The 23,703-nt window shown below is 46.8% G+C and overlaps 1 protein-coding gene across 3 annotated transcripts in view; it reads left to right on the top strand.

Moving 5' to 3' along the window:
- Nucleotides 1-23,703, top strand: part of PRKCA (protein kinase C alpha) — a 379,706-nt gene that overhangs the window by 310,214 nt on the left and 45,789 nt on the right. For 2 of the 3 annotated variants that reach the window (XM_069482789.1, XM_069482790.1), the window contains exons 10-13: nucleotides 10,071-10,128; nucleotides 18,726-18,810; nucleotides 19,612-19,785; nucleotides 21,888-21,979. In XM_069482789.1, the coding sequence (XP_069338890.1) occupies nucleotides 10,071-10,128; nucleotides 18,726-18,810; nucleotides 19,612-19,785; nucleotides 21,888-21,979 (409 nt within the window). Of the gene's footprint in view, nucleotides 1-10,070; nucleotides 10,129-18,672; nucleotides 18,811-19,611; nucleotides 19,786-21,887; nucleotides 21,980-23,703 lie in introns of all 3 variants that reach the window. The other variant, XM_069482791.1, reaches the window with a different exon arrangement.

The raw sequence follows: 23,703 nt of genomic DNA, 5'->3' as shown, positions 1-23,703 counted from the left end.
AATACTTTTAAAGTTCTTATAAAGAGAGGAATTTACGATTAAGTGTGAAATAGGGCAGCCGCTCTTGAAGTGCATTTGAGCACCGCCTCCCATCCTGCCCTTCCTGGGGAGCCAGAGCAGGAGGCTGACCGTCCATCGTCCATCGTATGGTGGCTACACGGCAGGCAGTTTCTGTGCTGAGCGTGGTGTGTGACTTTGATGTGAGAAGTGGTATTGCATAGTGGTTGGAAGCCCCAGCCCTGGAGCCAGACCGGTGGGGTCTGAATCCTGCCTCTTTTATGTCCCAGTTGGATGACCTGGGGCAACTTATTTGGTGTTTCAGCATGGTATTCTGGAAAGAATACACAATTTAAAATAGCCAGCCATAGTTTCACATCTCTGCTCTGCCACTTCCTAGCTGGTGACCCTTGGATAAGTTCCTTAAGCCCTCTGGCCTTTGGTTTCCTTGTGTATGGAGTGGGGATAGTCACGGTGCCTGCTGCGTGGGAATCCTGTGAGGGGGTTACATCAGTTCCTTTGTATAAGCTGCTTAGACTAGTATCTGGCATAGAGAAAGTGCTCGATAAATATTAGCCGTGACTGTTTTTTCACTTGTATCATAGTTAATTATATGAAATAGACAATATTTACATTTAGTTTCGACTAAATTATGAAATGTATGAATTAAATGAATGAATGATGAATTATATTTTAATTATGAAAAGTTATTTATATGTGCAAATGAGGGGCTATGGAGAGGCAAGAGCATTCTCAGATCCCTGTTTTAAGCATTAGAAATTGTTATCAAGGAATCATTCCTGAGAATGGACCAGTGGACTGGGTGTCCCAACGTGTATAGCTTTCTACAGCTCGAAGCCTAACTCTAATTCTCCTATCTTGACGGACGGGCTTCCCAATCCATCTCTGCTTTGACCTACTTTTTCATGTCACCCAGCACACAGCTAACATCATACTGAAGCTGAAAGTTCTTCCTCTAAGATCAGGAACAAGCAAAGGATGCCCACTCTCACCATTCTGTTCAACATAGTACTGGAAGTTCTACCAGAACAACTAAGCAAGAAAAGGAAATAAAAGGCAACCAAATCAGAAAGGAAGAAGCAAAACTATCTGCAGATGACCTGGTCTTGTATATAGAAGGCCCTTAACACTCTACCAAAGAACTATTAGAACTAATCAATGAATTCAGAAAGTTGCAGGTTACAAAATCAGCATACAAAACTCAGTTGTGCTCCTATATGCTAACAACAAACTATCCAAAAAAGAAACCAAGAAAACAATTCCATTTACAATAGCATCAAAAAGAATAAAATACTTAGGAATAAATTTAACCAAGGCAGTGAAAGTTCTGTACACTGAAAAGGTACAGAAAAATACAATATAAAAGGTTAAAAGTGATACAGTTCTATAAGGTACTTAGCAGGAATGGAGCTTTCGGGACTGGAAGTGCCTGGGTGAGTCAGTGAGTGGGGAGTGAATGTGAAGGCCTAGGACATTACTGTACGCCACTGTAGACTATACACAGTGCACATTTAGATGCACTAAATTTATTTAAGAGTTTTTTCTTTCTTCAGTAATAAGTTAACCTTGGCTTACTGTAACTTTTACTTTTTAAAACTTTTTGACTCTTTTGTAAAAACACTTAAAACACAGAAACACAAACATATTGTACAAAAGTATTTTCTTTATATCCTTATTCTGTAAACCTTTTTCTATTTTTAAAATTTTTGATTTAGTTTTTAAATCTTTGGTTAGAAACTAAGGCACAAACACACATTAGCCTAGGCCCACATAGGGTCAGGATCCTCAGTAATCACTGTCTTCCACCTCCACATCCTGTCCCACTGGAAGGTGTTCAGGGGCAGCAACATGCGTGGAGCTGTCGTCTCCTATAGTAACAGTGCCGCCTTCTGGATACCTCAGGAAGGACCTGCCTGAAGCCGTTGTATGTTAACTCTCGGTTTTGTTTTTGTTTTTGTTTTGAGACAGAGTCTCGCTCTGTTGCCTGGGCTAGAGTGCAATGGTGTCATCATAGCTGACTGCAACCTCAAACTCCTGGGCTCAAGTGATTCTCCTGCCTCCTGAGTAGCTGGGACCATGCCCAGCTAATTTTTCTATTTTTTGTAGAGATGGGATCTTGCTCAGGCTGGTCTCAAACTTTAGCCTCAAGTAATCCTCCTGCCTGAGCCTCCCAGAGTGCTAAGATTACAGGTGTGAGCCACTGTAACTTTTTTTTTTTAATAAGTAGAAGGAGTACACCCTAAAATAATAAAAAGTGTAATATAGTAAATCCATAAGCCAGCAACAGTCATTTTTATCATCATTATCAAGTAGTATGTGCTGTACATAATTGTACGTGCTGTGTTTTTACACACCTGGCAGTGCAGTGGGTTGTTTACGCCGACATCTTCCCAAACACTGAGTGCTGCATCGAGTTACAACATTACAGTGGCTGTGACTCACTGCATGATAGGAATTTTTAAACTCCTTTAAAGTCTTTTGGGACCACTGTCTTATATGCAGTCTGTAGAACATCATTGTGGGGTGCATGACTGTATACAATCTTTATCTGCATTTATAGTCTTGGGAAAGTTAAAAAACAGGAAGAGATTAAGTTCGAAACTGGACTTGAATTTAAATTCCCTGCTGTTAATGCCACTGCTATTGATTTAGTTTAAAAAACATCATCTGTCCTGTAAATTAGTGTTCTTGTTTTGAAATGTCTCTGCAATGCTTTGTTTGAATTTAATTTGTATCTTTAGGTACAAATTAGTTTTAGAGTTAAGTTGGTATATTGGTAAATTTATTAAGGCTTACAGTTTTCTGTTCATACATATTCTACTAACTCTATAATAAATCATGTTAATCCAGAGAGGGGGGAAAAAAATTAAAGGTAGCTTAACAATAGCTTCTGTCAAAAACAGACTCCCTAGTAATGTTTGGATTACTTGAGTCTCATGCAGAAAAATGTGGTATGTGTGTCTTCACACTTTTTGTATCTGTGACCATTCATAACCATACCAGGGTTTAAACCAAAAGCAGTCAAAATTGATAATCATGAATTAGTTGTTTTGTGGAAATTGGGATATAGGTTCAAACACTACAAGAAGTATCATCACCCTGGATTATTCAGATGGCTTTCAGATGGCATGTATATCTGTTTATATTTATTCAAGGGAAATGTTTTGAGGTTATCCCTCTTACTGATTAACAAATTAATATGATCCAATTAAACTATAGTTAAGGTACTTAGAGTAGATGAGGCTCCATTACTAGATTTTGTACAGAAAGAACAAAATCCCTTTTCTCTTTTCTTTACTATTGTCAAAACTGAATTTTCCTCTATTGTCTTTGAAGACTTTATCTAATTCAGAATGTTCTTTTCCAGATAGGGGAAAAAATAGTTCATTAGAGATCCTCAGACAAATTGTAGCTATTTGTTGATCTGATCAGCCCTGCCACTGTTGCTATGGAAACCAGGGTATTTTTCAGATGACCTTTTAGACACAAAGCAGAAAATCTATGTGCCCCACTATGGACTTTGCTTTTTTATCCCTAAATAGCTTACTTAATTACTTTCTGAACTGTGTGATATTGGTGGTGGAGGGGGGGAATCCATAAAATGCACATCAGTTGAAAGATATTTTAATATCTGTACTTAAGCTTTGTGTTAGAAGCAAAGTCTTGAACTGGAATAGGACAAGGTTGAGTAGTGGAAATCATTTTCACACATTCATTAGATCATGGTCAGCAGAGGTTAACACTGCCACTCAACTCACAAACCCAAAGAAAGCAAGAAAGCTTCTAAAAGCAACAGCACAGCATTTCTGACCCGTCTGTAAGGGAGGGTGGATGCTTTGATATTATAGCATTGGCAACATGTTTGCAATTTATCTTGGGGAAATAATTTTGTTGGGAAACCAAAAAAGATTGTACATTCTGGTTGTCTGTTCCATCCTAATGAATTCCTGAAACAACATAAAAAGCCTTGTAATTGTAGTTACAGGGTTGGCCTTGTGGGTAGATCTTGCTATTTGAAGAAATATTAGTTAATGTTAAGCAAGGCTAATATTAAATGTTAGAAGCAGTTATTCATGTGTACCCAGGCCCTGGTATCCACATGGATTAGCAGATACCAAGGATGCTTCCTTCTATTTACAGGAATTGGAGGAAGGGAAAATAGAGCCAATGTCCTTTGGCACTAACGTGAACACAGAAGCTAAGCATTGGCACAGGTCTTTATGGCTCTATCTCAGGCACCTAAAAGAAAGCTGAAACCCCCTAAAATTAAAAAGTAAAACCTAGAGGCCTGATGTGGTGGCTCGTGGTTATAATCCTAGCACTTTGGGAGGCCAGGAGTTTGAGACCAGCCTGAGCAAGAGCGAGACCCTGTTTCTACAAAAAAAAAAAAAAAAAAGAAACAAAAATTAGCCAGCATGGTGGTGAGCACCTGTAGTCCCAGCTACCTGGGAGGCTGAAGTAGGAGGATCACTGGAGCCCAGGAGTTTGAGGTTGTGGTGAATGAACTATGACGACACCACTGCAGTCTAGCCCAGCGAACACTGGGACTCTGTCTCAGAAAAGAAATAATAAAAATTTTATTTTAGTCTAAGGGTGACACCACACTCTTTTTTGCTGTTTTTCCTAAAAAATGTGTCCCACAAAAAACTACAATTGGGAGTCCCTAAAGAGGTCAGTCCCAAGGATTCTGAACCCCCCGGCTATCCTGAAAGAGGAAGTGGTGACCACTCCGAGCTCTGGATCCTTGCAGCTCCGAGTAAGGGAGCCGACTGAAAACGCAGCATCTCAGAGCTCAGCCTGCCCTTTGAGTGAGAACCTGCATTTTAACAAGATCCCCAGGTGATTCCTGTGCCCATGAAAGTTTCAGAAATGCTGGTCAAATAGATGAAACGTATCGACTAATGAGTAAATAAATTCAGAATCCCCAGTGGTCATGAAGATAGTTGAGAAACAGACGCCGTCATCCCCAGTATCCATATTAAATAGTGCAGGGATCAGTGAATTACAACCCACACCCAACCACCTGCTTTTGTGTGAGCCAAGGGTGGTTTTCATGTTTTTAAATTGTTTCTAAAAATCAAAGAATAATATTTGTGAGACATGCAAATTAGATGAAATTCCAATTTCAGTGTCCACGAAGAGTTGTGTGAACACAGCCACGTTCATTCATTATGTGTTGGCTGTGCCACTGTCACGCTACTCGGGCCCTGGACACCAGCTCCTACAAGCCAACACTGGGCTGCTCAGCCACGCCCAAGCACTTGTGGGCGGCAGGGAACCCCTCCCCCCTTTGTGAGAGGTCTCTTCCCTCTGCCCCCTTCCCTGGGGAGGAATCTGTCTTCTGATGCTGCCACTTGGCACCTAGAATGGTGCAACTACCAGCCCCTGAGCTCTGATTACACCCCGTCACCGCAGGAGGGGAGGGCTCCCCAAGCGTGCAGGGCGAGGTAGGGAGTGTTAGTCCATTTCAGAGGTGAAGAAACTGAGGCCTTGGAGAAGTCAACTGGACCCTGACCGGCACTCCAGCCCTCATCTGGTGGACTCCAAATCCTGTGCGCTTCACCCTCCTGGGTGCCCTCAAGCTCCCCTCGGAGCCGATTTCCCGGAGAACAGCCCAGAACCACACAGCTGCCGCCAGCTTTGGAAGCAGGTGTCCCATTAGCTATAATTAGGTCCCTCATTTAAAAAAAAAACTGGTGTGGATTAAAAATGCTCAGTGAAGATAGGATGAAATCAACATTATGGGGGTTTGTGCTAAATGTAATGGCAGTTGGCCCTGCTTTCAAAATGCTTGCTCCTGTCAATTAGTAGACGTTTTATAAAAACTTTAAGTAGTTGAGCAGTGTATCCAGTATTTTGGGGACAGGATCTTTTTTCGTTTTTACCTCTCTGAGGATGGAGGGTTCTGCTAGGTGCAGGGTTGTCCTGCTCTCCTTTCCTGCAGCAGCTGCGCAGCCGTGGAGGGAAGTGTCTGGAACCTTCTTCCCTGAGGAGCTGGGCTTTATTGCCAGTTATGGCTTGGGTGTGTTTTTTGTTGTTTTTGTTTTTGACTTCAGGAGCTGCTGTTCTGTGCTTGTCTAGCTTCAGTTGAATTTTCCCCAGCGGTGGCCTTTTCATTGAATTCTGCCCTCATGTGACTGCCATCATTTCTCACTACTTTCTAGACAGTGGCTCTCCAGGGCCCGTTGCAGCCCTCACTGCCTCCCTTCCCCCACCCTGCTTGGATCTAAGACTTGCAGAGTCTGGGCCCAGTGGCGGGTTTAGGAAGATTTGAGAGAGAGGTCTAGCACTGTCTGGGTTTTTGTTATTTTCTAGAAGGATCCTAAAATGCATTTCTGGCCTCAGCAGGCGCGCTGTGCTTCCACTGGCATCTTGCAAAGTCCCAGCACTCACATTAGCAATTCAGATCAACTTCTGTAAAGGATGAGATTCATTTTGCATCTGGGAAGATAAAATTTTGTATCTTGTTTGTGCCATCGTGCAGCATTTATTGGGACTACACCTCTGTGAACCTTAGGTGTATTTTTGCTAAAAGATCCCAGTCAAAATGCAATTGCTCCAGAAACTAAATACCACAAGAGGGCAGTAAAGATTTGCAAATGAGAGATTTCAGGAGCCCTGCACACAGAAGGCAGTGAACGCCTGCCTGGATGTCTTTGCTTTTTAACGGACATGAAGATGAGAGAGCCCCACTTTATGCTCCCAGTAGCTTCTTGGTTTTAGGGAATCTGCAGGGTGCTGAGAAGCAAGAAGTTAAGGGTTTTCTCAAGGGCTGGATGGCTCCGAGCTTGCACGGGGCCGCGGCCCATTTCCCATCTACTGTGTTTTTTTAGCAGCAGTGAAGAGTTCCCCACCTGTACGCCGTATCGCTGACAGTCTGGAAAGCCATTTGCCCTGATAGCATCTGTGAGTCCGTGTGACTCTTGACCCTGCCACAGCCAGCTCATAAAGCCAGTGTGGTGTTAATCCCAAAGGGGAACTTTCCTAGCGGGGAAAAGGAACAGGTTTCAGAAAAAAAATAAGTGTCCCCAAATATTTGAACAATAGCATGTCATGGCCATATCTGCTCCCATTAGGCCTTCTCCAAAGTGGCATCAGATGTACCGTCAGCTCCCTAGTGAGAGAAAAAACATATTTTTGCAGATGGAAAAATTTAGAAAAGGCGAGTTCTGGGGGATCCTTGAAATGGGATTCTGGAGCAGGTCTGGACCCTCAGCAACTGGGGAGAAGTAGGCGCAGGGGCAGCAGCCTTCCCGGGACGTGCGCAGCAGCGAGAGCAGTGCTCCTTCAGGGTCAGCCTGACTGGTGTGTCAGAGATCAACGGGCGAATCTGGGAAACAGGAAGAAAGAGGTCGGCTGTAAAGAAAATACACCCGCGTACTAGAGATGGATATGATTTGGTATGAAAAGAACCAAGTACTTTGCGTTTGCCACATCAGGCAAAGTGCCAAGACATCATGGGTCCCGCATTTTTCCCTGGAGTATGGCTTAGTTGCCATGACAACGGAGGCCTGCTAGCTTTCTGCGAATTCACTGCAACAGTGGCAACAGCCTGAGTGGGTGTGTCCATAACAATATTTCTCATTAAGGAAACGACTGAACGTGTTGCCCTTAAATTCTTGCTCTGCTGAATAAGTATTTCCCTCACCACACTGGCTGCAAAACTTTTTCCTGTACTAGTCAGCGTATCCAGCATCATGGAAGAGCCTGAGTAGTGATTTAATTCAAGTGCATTTGAGGTTCTTAATTTTGGTGGTCTGATAGGGTAGTAAGGAGACACAGATATTCTGTTTAAATCTCGCTGCAAATGAGGACGAATGATTCGGGAGCCTGCGTGATACAGGGCCAGGGCGAGCAAACCGCAGCCCCCGGGGCCAGATCCCAGCTGCTGCCTGTTTTTGTAATTAAGGTTTTTTTTGAACACAGCTACACTCCTTCACCCATTCCTTTATGTGGCTTTTGTGTGACAGTGGCAGAGTTGGGTACGACAGAGACAGTATTTGGCCTGCAAAACCAAAGATATTTGCTACGTGGACCTTTACAGAAAAAGTTCACTGACCCCTATTGTAGGAGGAAGAGCATTGTTAATAAATTCAAGGACCAGAGTTCTGGATTCAGAGCCCAGGAAGGAAAATGGATCTAGACATAGCACGTTGCCACCCTGGCCTCATTCCTCTCATCTGTGACATGGGCAGCATTGGTGAGCTTATCTCCAAGTTTCTTCCAAATTCTAAAAGCTCTGTCACTCTCCTACTGTTACTAAAAGATTCCGTCCCAGATGGGGCAGCCCTGAGCACAGGGGAGTGACCCTCTGCGGGATGATCCAGCGTCCTGTTTCAGGGACTATGTAGAGGAAAGTAGCACCCTTCCCTCCCTCCCCCAGCACTGCCGCGACCCGGCTCGGTGGCTGTAGGTAGTAGCATTAGCTCTCAGGACCTCAGCGTCTCCATCTGCGTCACAGGCGGGTCAGACCCCCCAGAGACCCTTCTAAGTCTGACAGTCCGTGGTTGCCAGTAGGAGGAAGAGTGATGCACACCTGTGATTTGCTGCTCACCTGTGATTCCCAACTATAGGAGAAAACTCCAGTCTCAGGTGTTGACACAGTTGTGTGGGAAGAATCACCCAGATCCTTGTTCCCAGGATTGTGTAACTGAAAACATGCAGTCAGTCAGAAGGAAGTGGGTGACTCGGAGGAGTTACTTACCTAAGGGTTGCTGGTAAACCCTCCATACTAATGAACCGCCCTCCTGTCTTAGTCCATCCAAGTGGCTGTTGCAAAGTACCATGAACCCGGTGGCTTACAAAAAACATGCATTTATTCCTCCCAGTTCTGGAGACTGGCAAGTCCAAGGTCCAGGTTGGGGAGGTGTCTGATGAGGGCCCACTTTCTCGTTCAGAGATGGCATCTTCTCGCTGTGTGTTCACATGGTGGAAGGAGCAAGGGGTATCTCTCCAGCCTCTTCTATAAGGGCACTAATCCCACTCGTGAGGGCTCTACCTTCATGACCTAATCACCCCCGTCCTAATACTGTCACCTTGGGGGTAAGGATTTCAACATGTGAATTTGAGGGGGACACAAACATTCAGACCATAGCAACTTCCAAGACTGCTCTCCACATTGCAGATGAGAAGATGTGTTTTTATTTTGACATCTGAACATAGAACATACATACAAAGCCAAACCTGAGAAAGAAATACTGGTAGAAATTCCAACCGTGAAATTAGACACGTGAAATTAGGCTGCCTTGACTCTTTGGGCTTCCTCCTCTCTCTTTGACTTTTCGTGGTCGATTAAAATGTCTGTCTGTGTGCATTTGGGCAGTGGTGTCCCCAGCCTTGCAGTATCCAGACTGCTTGCCCCGACAGTTCCATGTCTGGGAATCCATCCTGGGGAGTTCAGGATGTGCAAGGAGATTTAGACCACAAAACTGTTCGTCTGCATGTGCTTGAAAACAGTGAGAGCTGGACACAGCCTAGGTGTCCAACAGTAGGGGAATGGTTAAATAAACTGCAGGAGAGACATGTAGTGGGATATCACGCAGGCACTAAAATCATGTGGTAGCAGAATGCTTGTAACAGTAGAAGTTCTTAGCATATAAAGGGGAAGATCAGGTTACAAGCAATATAATTCTATCTATATCAAATAAGAAAACATGGAAGAGAAAGGATTCGGAGAATATCCACCAGAATGGTAACAGTGATTATCCCTGGGTGATAAAATTATAGATATTTTAGTATATGTGCTGACGACACAAGCACAAAATTATATGTGTTTTAAATTTTCTTCTTTTTTCCTGACTTATCCATGCCTGTTAAATTTTCTGAAATGAACATGTATTACTTTTATAACAAGAAGCATCATTGTCAAAATTATTTTAAAGTAGTAACTCTGCCCTTTTAAAAATGGTATGGAGGAAGTCATTGTCTTCCCCATATACTCATTCATTTATTCCGTAAATGTGTGAGGACCTCTGTGCCCAGACACTGTCCTAGGCACAGGTGATGTGCCCGTGAACAAGACCATTGAGGTCCCTGTGCTCATTCCAGGGGAGGGAGAAAGATAACAGAGAAAAATAGAATCGGTAATGAGAAGCGTACAAACCACAGGAAGTGGGTGACACAGCGAGTGAGGCAGCCTCGGGGTTAAAGTGTCATTTGAGCAGAGACAGAAGGAAAGGAGTCCTGTGTCTGTCTGGGTCAGAAGAAGCGGAAGTGCAAAGGACCTCCGGCAGCAGTGTGCTTGGTGTGTTCCAGAAGATGAAAAATTATTTAGCCAGAGAACAGTGGGCGTTTTATTTACTCCGACTGTGCTACTCAGAAGGCTTTCTTGCCCATTAAGTAGCATCATTTTAACTGTTGCCCGGTTACCGAGTAGAAGGTAATAGATGCTGTGACTCGTAGCTTGTTAGAAATACACAGGCCATACTCAATTAATGATACCATGAAAACTTCTTCGTAGCTCCTTTGTGGCGTATGGAGTAGTGCTGAAACACCATCAGTCTTGTTTTGCCAGGGTTGTTCAGATATTCCCTGAATACAGAGCATTTTTATCATAAAAAAAAAAAAAAAAAAATTGTAGGAGAAATCCACAGTTACTCATTTGCACCTGCAGTTGGTCATTGCTGGCTTGTCTGTCTTCCAAATCTTAGAAATAGAAAGAACCTTCCGTCGCTGTCAAGTTCATCTCTCTATGCACTGCAACCATCTTTGATAAATGTATTAATCAAAGCCATATTTTCAAAAATGCTAGGAGATACTGTATTTTTGAAGATATTCACAAAATAGTGAGAATGAACACATTTAAAGTGGAATGTGTTAACAGTCGGATATTAAGCCATGCTTCGGAGCATTGCCTTCAGGTTCAGTGATTATGGGATGGACCCGCTGGGAGACTTGGAGTTATGTTTCAGACTGATTCTTGACCGTAGATGAATCTTTGGACTTGGATTCATACTGAAGCTAAATCAGCATCTCTTGTAAGACTTTCTAGGCAGAGGCTGCTGTGTTAGAGGCCAATGATTTATGACGGTGCACACTTCCCCTCTGTCTTTATGGTCTGTTTGCCCACATACCAAGGCCAGTGTATATTCATTATACCAAATTCAAACATAGCAGCATGTCTATGGTATTAAGTAAAACCCTTTAAAATTGCTGTGACCGTGGGTCAGGTTGTCGCAGCTCGGCAGTTGCAAACTTTTAACCTAATTAATGAGCATCTCCAGCCAGCTAATCCCTCCTAGATATGCAGTGTAAGTAGTTTGTTGTAACCCGCTCTCAATTTTAATTTGGAGAAACCCCTAATAGGGAGCTGAGTGTGGAGAGGCCCTCAGGTTACATACAGAGACCTTCTCAGACACAGGTGTTTTATATACACAGGTACCACGCTCCAGCTCCAACCTGGGAGAATTGGGGTTTGCAATGTTCAAATTCCCTTTGTGTGGTTTGCCGTACTGAATGCTGCTATAGGAGCCCTTTGAAATGCGAACACCTTTAATAATTGTAAACTGTTGTGACTTTTCAAGAATATATCTGCAGTATAAATCGAATGTCGGTTGTTAGTGAATTTTCTAATGGGGAGAGAACACTGCTTGGTTTCCCAGCCTGGTGATCCAGGTGGCATCACAATGCCAGCTCTGACCTGATGCTAATGTGCCATCTTTTGGGGAACCTGAGAATCCTGGATTCGGAGTTGTTGAATTATAGCCAATAAACCATGGTATGCTTTAGTCTAATTGGAAAAAAAAAAAAGCACACTAAAGCTTCAACACTTAAAGTCACTTCATTTTACAACATTATTTATAATTGTTCCCATTTTCATTTCCTTTTTTAAAAATGTCTGTGCCATTTTAATAAGTCAAGGTCTTTCTTCTGCTCCAGTCTCAGCCGTTAGGGGGCTTCAGCGGGCACTTTGGAAATCAGGGTGAGCAGCTAGAGTGAAGACCATTTCCTCTCCTGCCTCCCAGGAGGGTGTGGGAGCCCAAGGGACATGCCTCGGCCTCCCGACAGGTCATGAGCTCCCACAAAGACCATCTGTAGCCTCACACCCCTGCATGGGTCACAGGGTGTCTGGTCTATGGGCCAGCCCAGCAGAACCCTCACCTGGGCAGCCTGTGTTTGCTCTTTGAATCCCAGAGACCTTCCGTCCATGGCCATGGAGCAGGTGTGTGCCAGGAGCTGGAGGAGAAGTACACAGTGTCTCCTCTCTGGGCCACAGCAAAGGAGACCAGGGCAGAGGGGATGAGGTGAGGTGCTGCACGAGGGTGTTTTGCAAAGGATGCCTCATCTTACCCTCAGCACAGTGCAGGGGGATAGTCCAGCCTAGGGATACAGTCCTCTGACCACTGCATTACAGATAAGGAGCCTGAGGCTCAGAGAGGCAGTGTCATTTGTCTAGAGTCACACAGTGAATATGGTGAAGGCCAAGATTTAATCCAAGGTCTTTGAAATCCAAGTTCAGGATTCTTTTCAGAGTTGTCCATTGGTTTTATATGATAATTGAAGATTGTTGAAAGTAGTAAGGACCTCAGGGACCAGTGAATCTGAGAGGGATGTTTCAACTTGGAGAAATGTCCCAACTGTCTTAGACCAGCACTTCTCAAACTTAAATGTGCACAGAAGCCACTCAAGGATCTTGTTTAAAGGGCATGTTTTGATTCAGGAGGTCTGGGTTGGGGCCCAGGAGTCTGCATTTCTGATAAGCCTCCGGGTGCTGCTGGTCCCAAGACCATGCTTTGGGTAGCAGTGACAAGAGACCACAGGACCTTTGCACTGCAAGTTCTTCAGAGGAGAGGCTACTTCTTAACTGATCGTGGTTTTCCTGGCCCTTGGCACTATGTCTGGGGCATGTCGGGTACACAGATATTTGAATTTATGGAATAAATGCATGAACATCCTGAAGTCTCGCCCAAAGACTTATGAATTTAACAAGAAATGTGTCCTGAGCAAGAGCTCCGTCCCAGGGCTCCACTAGACCTTTTTGAGCCACCCAGCACCGAGCACTCTGTGGGTACCAGGCCCCACACCTAAACCCTCACATGTACCCCGCCCAAGAGCCCGGGGCAGAGAACACCATTAGAGTCATCTCGTCCTACAGCTAAAAGGACCACAGGCACAGAGTGGTGAAGGGACTTGTCCCGAGTCACACAGCCATGCATGGTAATGTCAGGGTGCACACTCTCGGCTGCTGCTGTCTGTGCTACCGTTCTTTAAAGAACTTAACAGACAACCTCAGAGTGGGAGGGAGTTCCACCTAGGAGGGGTGCAGGGGTGGGGGATGCGGTACCGGGAACCGGGGGTCTCCACCCCACTGACTGCTGCTCAGACCCTGATCCTCCACCGCTCTGTTTACATAACTGGGAAACAAGGTAGAACTTGGGATTCGTGGCGGATCAGCAGGAACGTTACTGAGGGGCTAATGTCTGCTTTTGATCAACAGCCTGTCGACGCTCTTCTCTGGGTGTCCATCTTCAGGAGACATCCCGCTTTCCAGCCTCTGCAGTTGGGCTCCCCACTCGCTCACGGACCCCAGCAGGGCGCCTGGCAGCGTCGGGCCGTGTTTGCGTTGCTAGAGTAGAGGATGCAGCGTGCTTACTCTCATGCCGCCTTGGGTTTTCTGAAATGTCTGCAGTTAGGCTGTTGGCTCGGCTTTTATGCCTGGACATATATTGATTTTATTTGCACTCCTGGTGAAGTCTGAATTACATTCATGACAACTAGAGTTATGTCAACAGTAGGCGAGCCAGGAAGGGCAGGTCTCTTAATCCTGCTGGGAGACCAGTTGCCAAACAACGCATTAAAAAGCTCAAAAAAAGAAATGGTCAGCACAGGGCCTCATTGTGGCTTCTCAGCCAGAGATCCAGCTGCATCTTGGGCAAGCAAGGCTTCTCATCGCAGGAGTATCCCTTCAGAGAAACTCTTCCAAGGGCGCGGTCGCTGCTTGCTGGCCCAGCCAACCAGTCCAGCATGGCCTCCGGAGAGGGTCGTTGTGTGGCCAACCTCCCTAAAGGCATGAATGCCCCCACAGCACTTCTCTGTGGCTGTGCCAGCGTGGCCGGTGATTGCTGGGGAGGAGGAGTTCAGGTTATAGATGAACACCTCAGTGCGTGCAGAGTCCGGGGCTGGTTGTCTGCAGCAGTCTGCCTAAAAACATCAAGTGCTTTTCTATATTAAACTTTGTCATCCGGCCAACTGGTGCTGGCTGCAAGTTGGCCTCTGCAAATGCTGTCAGCGCTAGCACTTACCGAACACATGTGAGTGAATGAATGAGAGAAATAGTGCAGTGAGTTCTAATTACTTGCCGGGTGTAAGGCTTAGTCTAAAGACACAAACTTGAGTGAGATTGGTCCTTCCCTCCTAGGGTCTCACAGTCCAGTGAGGAAGACAGAGCAATACATCCAAGAGGAAGGAACATATATTTGTTTAGGTTCCCAGAAGCTGACTCAGCCGCAGCGTTCTGAGAACAAGTTCACTTGGGAAGGGATCCCCAGAGACCCGGGTGGGGAGTCGGGATGGGACTCGGGGAAGGAGAGGGAGCCACCAAGGTGTGTTACTACGCTGGTTACCGCTATGGGCGGCCGGAGCACAGTCCTGCCGGGAGCTGGGGGAAGAGTCTGGAACACGCTTCCAGTCTGCGGTTGGCGGAAGGTCGTGGTTGGTTGAAGGGGCAGTGACTCGTGAAACAGACCCTCAGACAGCCCCAGGTGTGCAGAGCTCAGGGAATACGAGCAAGGCACAGGCAGTGTTGGCCACAGGATGGAAATTCCAGAAAGATAGCGGGGAGGTGGCGCTTGAGCTAGACTTTGAGGCTGGACAGAACAGCAAGGGGCCTGCCCTCAGAGCCCCACAGCCAGGTGGCGATGAGGTCTTGGGAGAAGACTAAAGGGGAGGGGGCAGAATGGGCATCTGGGACCCTGCGGAAGGCTGGCGTCCTGGCACAGAGGCTGAGGGAGTAGGGAGGATTAAGACAGAGAGAGTGAAAGTCTCATCCGTTAGAGGACACGACCTCCTCTTCTCAGTCAGGGAGGCCATTGAAACCAGGACAGGACATGACCCCACTGATGTCTTGGCAGGAGCCCCCCGCGAGCAGACTGGGGGTGGGGTGTGGAGGCGGAGGACGGGCCAGCGAGGGTGCAATTTGAAGGTAGTTTGGGTGTGACCTGCTGTTAGATTAACGGTAGGGGGGTGATTGCAAGAGGCATTAAACAAATAAACACACTGGTAAATAGGTCTCCAGTTGCTACTGGCCAGAGGGGCTGGTGAGGCAAAGCCTCGGGCGACAGGAGGGAGAGGAACAGGGTATCTTTGGAGAGGGGGTTTGCTGAAGAAAGAGCGGTTAAGCTGGGACCTGAGGGAGGGGGGAAGTGGCATCTCAGCAGTGGCAGGCCGGGTCACCGACAAGACAGAGGGGACTGGAGGTCAACGCCATCTGTCCACAGCGTCTGGTCCCCAGCCCTGGCCCACAGCCTGCCCAGGAGTCTACGGTGGGTCCTCTGGCTCCCCTGCCCTCAGGCTCCTGCCCCCAGTGACACAGCTGCTGGTGTCCACTGGCTGCCTCCTCCAACCCCAGGATTTGTTAGACCCAGATTGAGAGTGAGACTTGCTCAAAGTCAGGCCCAGACCACTGAGGCTATGATATCGTGGGGGTTTCTGCCGTAGAAGAGCTGTTTTTAAAGACTCAGTGCTGGGGATGGCTCTGTGGCCTTTGGCAGCGAGGCCTGCAGGGGGCAGCCTGGACGCGGCTCGGGAAGGGCGTTCTGTGGGGAAGCCGGGGAAATGCTGCTCTTGGATGGGAGCAGCTGCATGGAGAGGCCGGGTCCACTCTGATCGCAGGGCTGGCTTGGGCTGGGGAGAAATCCGTTGTCACCCTCAGAGCCAGGGCACTGAGAAGCCAATCCTCTGGCATGAACTTGGTAGGTGCGGCCAGCCCGACCTGTGCCGGTCCCCACACACTGCCCTGTCCCCTTCCCAACCAGCCACCTGGTCTACCAGCCACAGAAGCTCAGCTCTGCCTCTGGCTAAAAAGAATCTGCCCAGGCCGGGCAGGAAGCTTGTTTCTTCCTCTGTCCTGCTTCACCTCCTGGGAGCAGGAATCTCCTTTGTGGAATGTTCCTCCCAAACCTTGTGGATTGATTTCCAACCAGAGTCCAAGATCATATTGCAGTTGAGTCCAGAAGTATTCGAATGCAAAGTGCTTTTGTCTTTACAGCCGTTTGGCCTGACTGTGGCAATATCTTATCCTCACAACTAGACTAGGTTCATAGCACAAAACTCACAAAGCCGTTGTTATGCCCACAACGGAGGCAGTAGACGCAGCGTGTGTCCAAAGGCCCTGTGTCCACCTGGAGCCCACTGTTGGCATCAGCCCATGTCCCCTGTGATGCTGGGTGTCAAAGAGGAAGGCGCGCTGGCTGTTGCGGAATGCCGGATGAGGTGGAGTAGCCGGCCAGAGCCGCACATTGCAGGTGGGAGCCGCACGTTCGCTGGTGGTGTGAACCGCAACTTCGCCCAGGTGAACATGCTTTTCAGCTGTTTCAGGCATCTCAGATAAATGAGTCAGTTGCGTTTGGGTTTTTTCAGATCCCTTCAGATCTGAGAAGTTGTGAAGTTCCTGAGAAAATTAAATTTTCTCTGTGCCTCTTTCTGATAACTTTTTTCTTTTTCTAAATCAGAAGCATAGAACAGGGTGGCATAGTCAGTGTTCTCATCTCAAACGTGACGTCCTGATTATTCTTTTAAATTGTGACATAGTCCAGAAAGTTTCTCCACTTGCAGTCATTCCTGGCGCAGGTGTTTGGAGACCGGGCTGGTCCTGCAGTTTCCAGGGACTCTAAGGGAACCTGGTTGGCTGAGTCCTGGCTCTTTCTCACTGGTCTGTCTGAAAATCCCTTCCATCCTCTGCTAAAGGGGACGCCAGCTTACGTAGCATTGCAGTTCGTGCTGTATGTTTATGGGCCTGCAGGGTTTCCAGTGGGGCAAGTTCACACGTGTTTCCTGCCACGCACTGCCAATGGAGGTAGAGCACAAGCATATTAAATACTTTCAGCCTTGAAGCAAAAATGTCAGGGCCTTTTCTTCTGCTTGTTTTAATATCTCTGCTTAAATGGGCACACTCAGCTTATCAGAGCATATATGCAAACCATGAGACTTGAACACTGTACAAACGAGTTGTTTTTATCAGAGAAAAGCATCACCCGACAGCATAGCATCTGATAAGCACGTCCAGACTTCATTTCTTTGTTTGTTCAACCAAAGCATTAAGTGCACGTCCTGTGCCAAGTGCTGGGCTAGTTTGGGAATCCAGAGACTGCGACAGAGGCTCATTCTGCTACCACAAAGTCTCCCCAACAGAGCCTGGCACAGTGGGGGACCCGCTCAGTAATGGTGGGGTGAAGGGATGCTGGTGCTCAAAGGAGGACTATGGAGGACGCCTCATAAGCCTTCTTTGCTGTCAAAGAGAAAAATGGCGAGTGCCACGTTTTCCTCTAGAGCTGAGAGCCAGTCTTACCCATGCTTTGGTCCCCAGCACAGCCCCCTGAGTGCCTTCCTTACCATCTTCTTGGTGGCCACGAGGTTGTTGACTTGAGTGAGATCCTGGCAGCTGTGCCAGGGCTCAGAGCCACGCTTGCCAGGTCTGCTGCCTTGGGGAGGGGGCTGCACCTGTGAATTAAAGATGCGTCCAAAGCAAGGGTCTTTGCCCTTGGGCTCAGGGCTGTGGAGGTCCTGCAGCCAGCTCCCTCCTCGTCAGGCAGGTATCCAGCATGCAGAGTCTGGAGATGGAACTGTCCACCCGCTCAGCCTCCTCCAGCTTCTCCAGGGGCTCCTTGCTGACTGCGGAGACTTCCCGTGGGGTCTCGATTTGCCTTCCCTTTTCCACTGAGCCCTCTTACTTTTTGTCTTCGACATGGGACTCTGACTCCCTGGGGAGAGTTGTGAGGCTATGGTTCCCTCCAGAGCCTTTGTGTGGCGTGAATCTCGTTTATAAAATCTCCTTTTGATAGCTCACTCATCACTGACCAGGTATTCTTCAGGCTTAGAGAGCAGTATGTGTTTTGTGTGGAACTAGATTCTCATGATATCTCCATTTCTTTTGACTTGAAAAAAAAAAAAAAATAGAAGCAGCAGCCCTGTTCCTATTGTGCATTTGAAAATAGCAATAAATCATCCCCACTTCTCGCCATTTAAGCATTTCGTCTCCAGAGGACATTCTCCCTTTTTGCGTGGGTACAAATTTCCTTTTTGCAGATTAATTTCAAATTGGAAAACCTACAAATAAGAAAAACACCAGTACACAATTTATTTCCTTTATTATGTTAACTGGTCTCAGCACAAAGCACTGTTTTCCCCAAGAAGTTAAGTTTTACATCCCAGAATTAGAATGAACCTGCCCTTGGCCGAGTCTCAGGCTGATTCTTGGTTAAGTGTAGAAAGAGTTGATCGAGAAGGGCAGTCTCCTGCCGCTTGGCAGACTTTCCCCTCGGGGCGAGTGCGGCCGCTGATGTATGAGCAGATATTAGCTCCTCACCCTCAGTTCCTTTTCTCACCCATCCCACTTCCCACCTCCAAGCGAACATCAAGCTCAGATACACTGTGCTTTTTTCTGTCACTCTTTCCCCAGAAAAATGACCCATGCTTTTCACATTTGTGCTCGTTGTTTAGAAAGCCAAGCTTGGCCCTGCTGGGAATAAAGTCATCAGTCCTTCAGAGGACAGGAAACAACCTTCCAACAACCTTGACAGAGTCAAACTCACCGACTTCAATTTCCTCATGGTGCTGGGGAAGGGGAGTTTTGGGAAGGTAAGATGACGGCTGTCTGGGAAGTGGGGGGGCTTTTGCAGGGAATGTTGGATCAGCTTTGTTCTCACCAAGGTTTCCAGAACAGCCCTTTATGTTCCCGGTGGTTTGTACACATTTCCTTGGATGTTTCCATGCTTCATTTCATTAAAAACAACTGCATCCAAAAGGCTACCGTGAGTTCGTTGTGCGTTCCCCCTTCACAGTGTTCAGAATAGAAGGGGTGCTCCAAAAGGTGGTTTGAATGAATAATTTTCACAACTAAAAATCAGATGCTGACTTGTAGTAAGCAAGTGTAATCATTAAGAGATTCTGAAGTGAGTCTTCAGCAATCCTCCTAGATACCTCCATTCGGCCTCTGTGGCCCCAAATCTCGTGATAGATCCAGGAACTGATTTCGAGCCTTTTTCTTTGTCTGGGTTCCTGACTCGTGAGATTATAAAGGTCAGTCGGGTTTCACTGTAAGATGCTCCTGAAACATGTACATAATTGCAGACTAATCTCAGTATAGAATGTTGAGTATTCATTCCTTTTAGCAGCCAAAATAGCGCCATCGTGTGTCAGTAGCCTACACAGCATATAAATCTTAACAGCTACAAGTTATACAAATGCCGGTGGGATTTAATTTGTAGTGACGTGCAGTATTTCAAAATTTGCATATAAAGTTTATCCACGTTTTTATATCACACATTACAAATTTGCATGCACTCTTGCTGACCCCTCACCCGGCCTGGTTCCCTCCCTCCACCGCCAGGAGCAGACGTGTGCTCAGAAGCGTTCAGGTGGTTCTTGGTCTGTTCCCAGGTGATGCTTGCTGACAGGAAGGGAACAGAAGAACTGTACGCGATCAAAATCCTGAAGAAGGACGTGGTGATTCAGGATGACGACGTGGAGTGCACCATGGTGGAAAAGCGAGTCCTGGCCTTGCTCGACAAGCCCCCGTTCCTGACGCAGCTGCACTCCTGCTTCCAGACGGTGGTAAGAACCCTGGGGGTGTGTTTCTGCGGCACAGCACCCAGCGAGCTCTCAGGGCTAAGCCTGAGCCAAAACATCTCAGCATCCTCGTTCCTGGGGAGAGGTCTGGGGAAAGGTGCAACGTGATGCCAAACAGAGATGACAGGGGACAGCCTCTCATCCCTCTGCCTCTGTGATGTCGTCTACTTAGAGGCTTGGCATTCATGCTGTTCAATTCAGCAGACAGTTACATGAAAGGTTTTCTTCCTTCCAGGTAATGTGCAAAGACTTGGGGATACAAAAACAATAAAATAGCTCACAGCTTTTTAAGACTACTGGCTCTGCTGCCAAGCGTGGCGTTGGAACCTTAGGAGACTTGATTTTGTGAAAGAGTGTGTTGTTGTTCAGTGCCACACAACAGGGGTGGCAAACTGTGTGTGGTCTGTTCTCTGTGGCCCGTGACCTCTAAGAAAGATGGCAAAAAAGAAATCCAAAGAATATTTCATGACACTTGAAAACTAGATGATATTCAAGTTTCAGCATCCATAAATAGTTTTTTGGGGACATTACCATGCTCATTCATTTACCTGTCATCCATGGCTGCAAAGGCAGAGTTGAATAGTTGCAGGAGACACTCAAAGCCTGAAATATGTACTGTCTGGCTCTTTACAAAAAAAAGTTTGCTGACTCCTGTCTTACAGCAAAACTAAACAGAGGACAAAAAAGAAAATTCCAAAGCACTAGTCAGTCAGCTGTGGGGCTTGCAAGTGGCCTACGAGAAATACAAACATTTAGTTGGCACCATAGTGAGGCATTGCCAAAGACAGGCTCTCCACTCCTCCGAGGCTGTCCCTTTTCACTGTGACTCAATAATCAGTAGCTATAACCGCTGCTGTTATGATTATTACTATTTTCAACTGCCTGTTCGTCAGAAATTGACTTTCTGTTTCATGTCTCTAAAAACCCTTGGGACCCTCAGTGCTTTTGGAGTTTAGAGTCTCAGAGTGGCAGTGCAGCCTCACGGAGTCTCGGGGTGTGTTGTGGAGGCCGTGTCAGCGCGGGTGGCAGCTCCGGGGACTCTGAATCCACTCACACCAGGGAGACAAGCGCAGTGAGCTGGGAAAAGAGAACCACAGAGCCGAGTCCCGGCCCAGAGCCCGTAACTCTGGTTATTAAGCTCTGGAAAGCCAAAACGCAAAGACATGAAGATGAAATTAAAGTTCATAACGGGAGAGCTAAAGATTGATGTTCGCAGAGCTGTTTCTGGCTATTAGCACCAGCTTTGGCATTTTTTTTCCTTTCTGTGCAACACTTTAATGTTTAATAAGGTCTGCAAAATGATGTTTTCTAGCAGAGAGCAGAGGTCAGCTTTGACCTCGGTGTGCTGTGCTGTTCGTTATTTTGCCGTTAAGGCCCTCAATCTCCCCATCTGTCTTGGCATTACGTCCTCATGAATATGCAGATTTATTTGGGTCTATGATACGTGCCCTTCTTGGGGCCAAGAATCAGCATACCAGTGACAGAGAAAATCAGAAATAACACTTGAGTGTATCATGCATGCTAAAGAACATGTGGTTAGGCTCTGCATTCGTCGTCCTCTCTCTCCCTCGCCCAGTAAATGTCACTGAGCGGGTATAATTTATAAGCCCAGCCCAACCCAGAGATGTGTTTTCAGGAGCGTCCATTTAAACACGTTGCTACGTTAGTTTCCTGGACACTGCAAACCGGCCTTTAAACACGCGGGCCACAGAGACGCGCTCGTTAAAATGAAATAATTGGCTCATGTGGACTCTTCACACCGTCCCTAGCTTAGAAATGTATGTAGGAAAATAGGGAAGAATGTTCGAGGCCATTACTATGCATAACCAGAAGAGGCAGACACGTTGACAGAAAGCTGTTATTTCAGAGTTACGTGATGATTTTGTACTTCCCCAGGCCCTCGTGTGCAGTAGGGTTTATTACTTATTCTTTCCTTGGGAAAAAAATTTTGAAGAGCTCCAAGCTGAGCAGATGTGCCCGTGAGGCCCACATTTTGCTAATGAGAAAGCAAAACGCAGCCTGGAGAGAGCGAAGGCGGCCGCTTGGCCGGGGAGGAGCCCGACTGACGTGTTGACCTTGGTCTGCAGGATCGGCTATACTTCGTCATGGAGTACGTCAACGGCGGGGACCTCATGTACCACATTCAGCAAGTAGGAAAATTTAAGGAACCACAAGCAGTGTGAGTATTTTCTTTTAGACAACCCAGTACTCCCAACTGGGAACTTCTGCTGGGTGAAATGTGACAGTGGGACTCTGCCTAGTTCCGAGTTGGGCGCTGTAACCTCTCAAGGGGGCAGATATATTGGCAGGATCCACCTAGATGTTTCCTAAGGAGTGATTTATTCTATTTCCAATGAATCAGAGATGCTGGTGTGTCCCCTCCTCACTCCGTTCCAACCTCAGTGGTGGAGTCAACTTATCTATTGAAGAGAAGATTATCGCACACCCTCCATGCGCCAGCCACTGGGGCAGTGAAAGGAATGATGTGCTTCCTGCCCTGGGGAGCTCACGCTTTAACCTGACAGGAAGTCACCCAGTAATTATGACGCTTTGCCGTACCTCCAGAGCCATGTGCAGGGTACCATGCAAGCCCCCAAAAGTCAGGGAGTGAGAGAAGCATATCCTCAGAGAATGCTCAACCCAGAGGTGGGGGAAGAGCCTTCCAAGAAGAGATTTGAAAAGATGCAAACCCAGGGAGTAGCCTGCAGCTCAGCGTGTGCAGGAGGTGGTACAAGATTATGGGGGGCTTGGGCAGGGGCTCTGGGTGAAGAGGCTATTGGACAAGCCTGGCTGGGGTAGAGGGAAGAGGGAAGGGGCTTCGGTGGGGCTTGACACAGCAGATTAAGTTTTCATAGAGCCCTCTGGCTGAGGGAAGAAGGAAGAAAGGATCGGAGCGCAGGGCTGGTGAGAGCCTTTATGGGGGAGGAGGAGTAGAGCTGGAGTTAGGGCTTGACCTTGGAGCCAAAGAGGAGTAAGTGTCCTTGAAAAACATCCTGGAAGACTTGGAGACTGGGGGATGAGAAGAGAGAAATCTCTTCACGTGATGCCCCACTTTTGGTCTGGCTGGGCACAGCCACCAAGAAAGAGGTGGTTTGGGGGAGAACGGTGAGCTCAGTTGGAGCATTTCATTGGACTGTACCTCGGATGCCGGGAGAAGAAGTCCCCAGCACGGGAGGGAGACGTGAGCTCCAGGTGAAGACAAAGGATTCGTCCATGGTGGGCAGGGGTGGGGGGACTGAAATGTCATCCCCCTTCTCGGGGGCCAGGAAGTCTCAGGAAACTTGGCAGAAGCAGGCCTATTTCATTTCCCTGAATGTGAGGATACGTAGTGGGCATCACCCTGATGAATCAAGTTAGCAAATGTTAATAAGAGTCTGGCCTGATGCTCAATCTAAAAGATAAATCAGAAGGGTTTTTGGCCTGTGTGGGGATTGTCTGCCCTAGGGAAGATTAACTAAGGCCAGAACAGGGAATTCTTTGGTAGCAAGCTTTAAAAACAGGCAGGGAGATTTTTCTGCTTTTATACTTACTTTTTTAGTTTAAAAAAAATGCCTTCCCTATCCCCTGTCTTATGTTGTAGTTATAAAGCATTGAAATACTCAGATTGTAAAATAAAGCCATTGCACAGAGCTGTAAAGAACAAATAGCGAAATAGCCACCAAACATAAAGATGTCTCATCCAAGACACTTTCATTGCTTTTATGTTGCAGAAAAGTTTGGTTTTTTTTGTTTTTTAAGAAATACAGAAAAGCATGAAAAATAATGCACAACTCACCTACAATCCTACCTCTTCTCTCCCCCACCCTCATCCCATCCCCTCCCGCTGGCCTTCAGAGGCGGCCTCCCGTTCAGAGTTGGTCCTGATCGTTAGAGAGTTTATTTCTCTGCTTATGTAAACATGGG

This window comes from Eulemur rufifrons, chromosome 9 (assembly GCF_041146395.1).
Source record: "Eulemur rufifrons isolate Redbay chromosome 9, OSU_ERuf_1, whole genome shotgun sequence".
NCBI lineage: Eukaryota > Metazoa > Chordata > Mammalia > Primates > Lemuridae > Eulemur > Eulemur rufifrons.
This window is presented reverse-complemented; position numbering and strand designations above follow the sequence as displayed.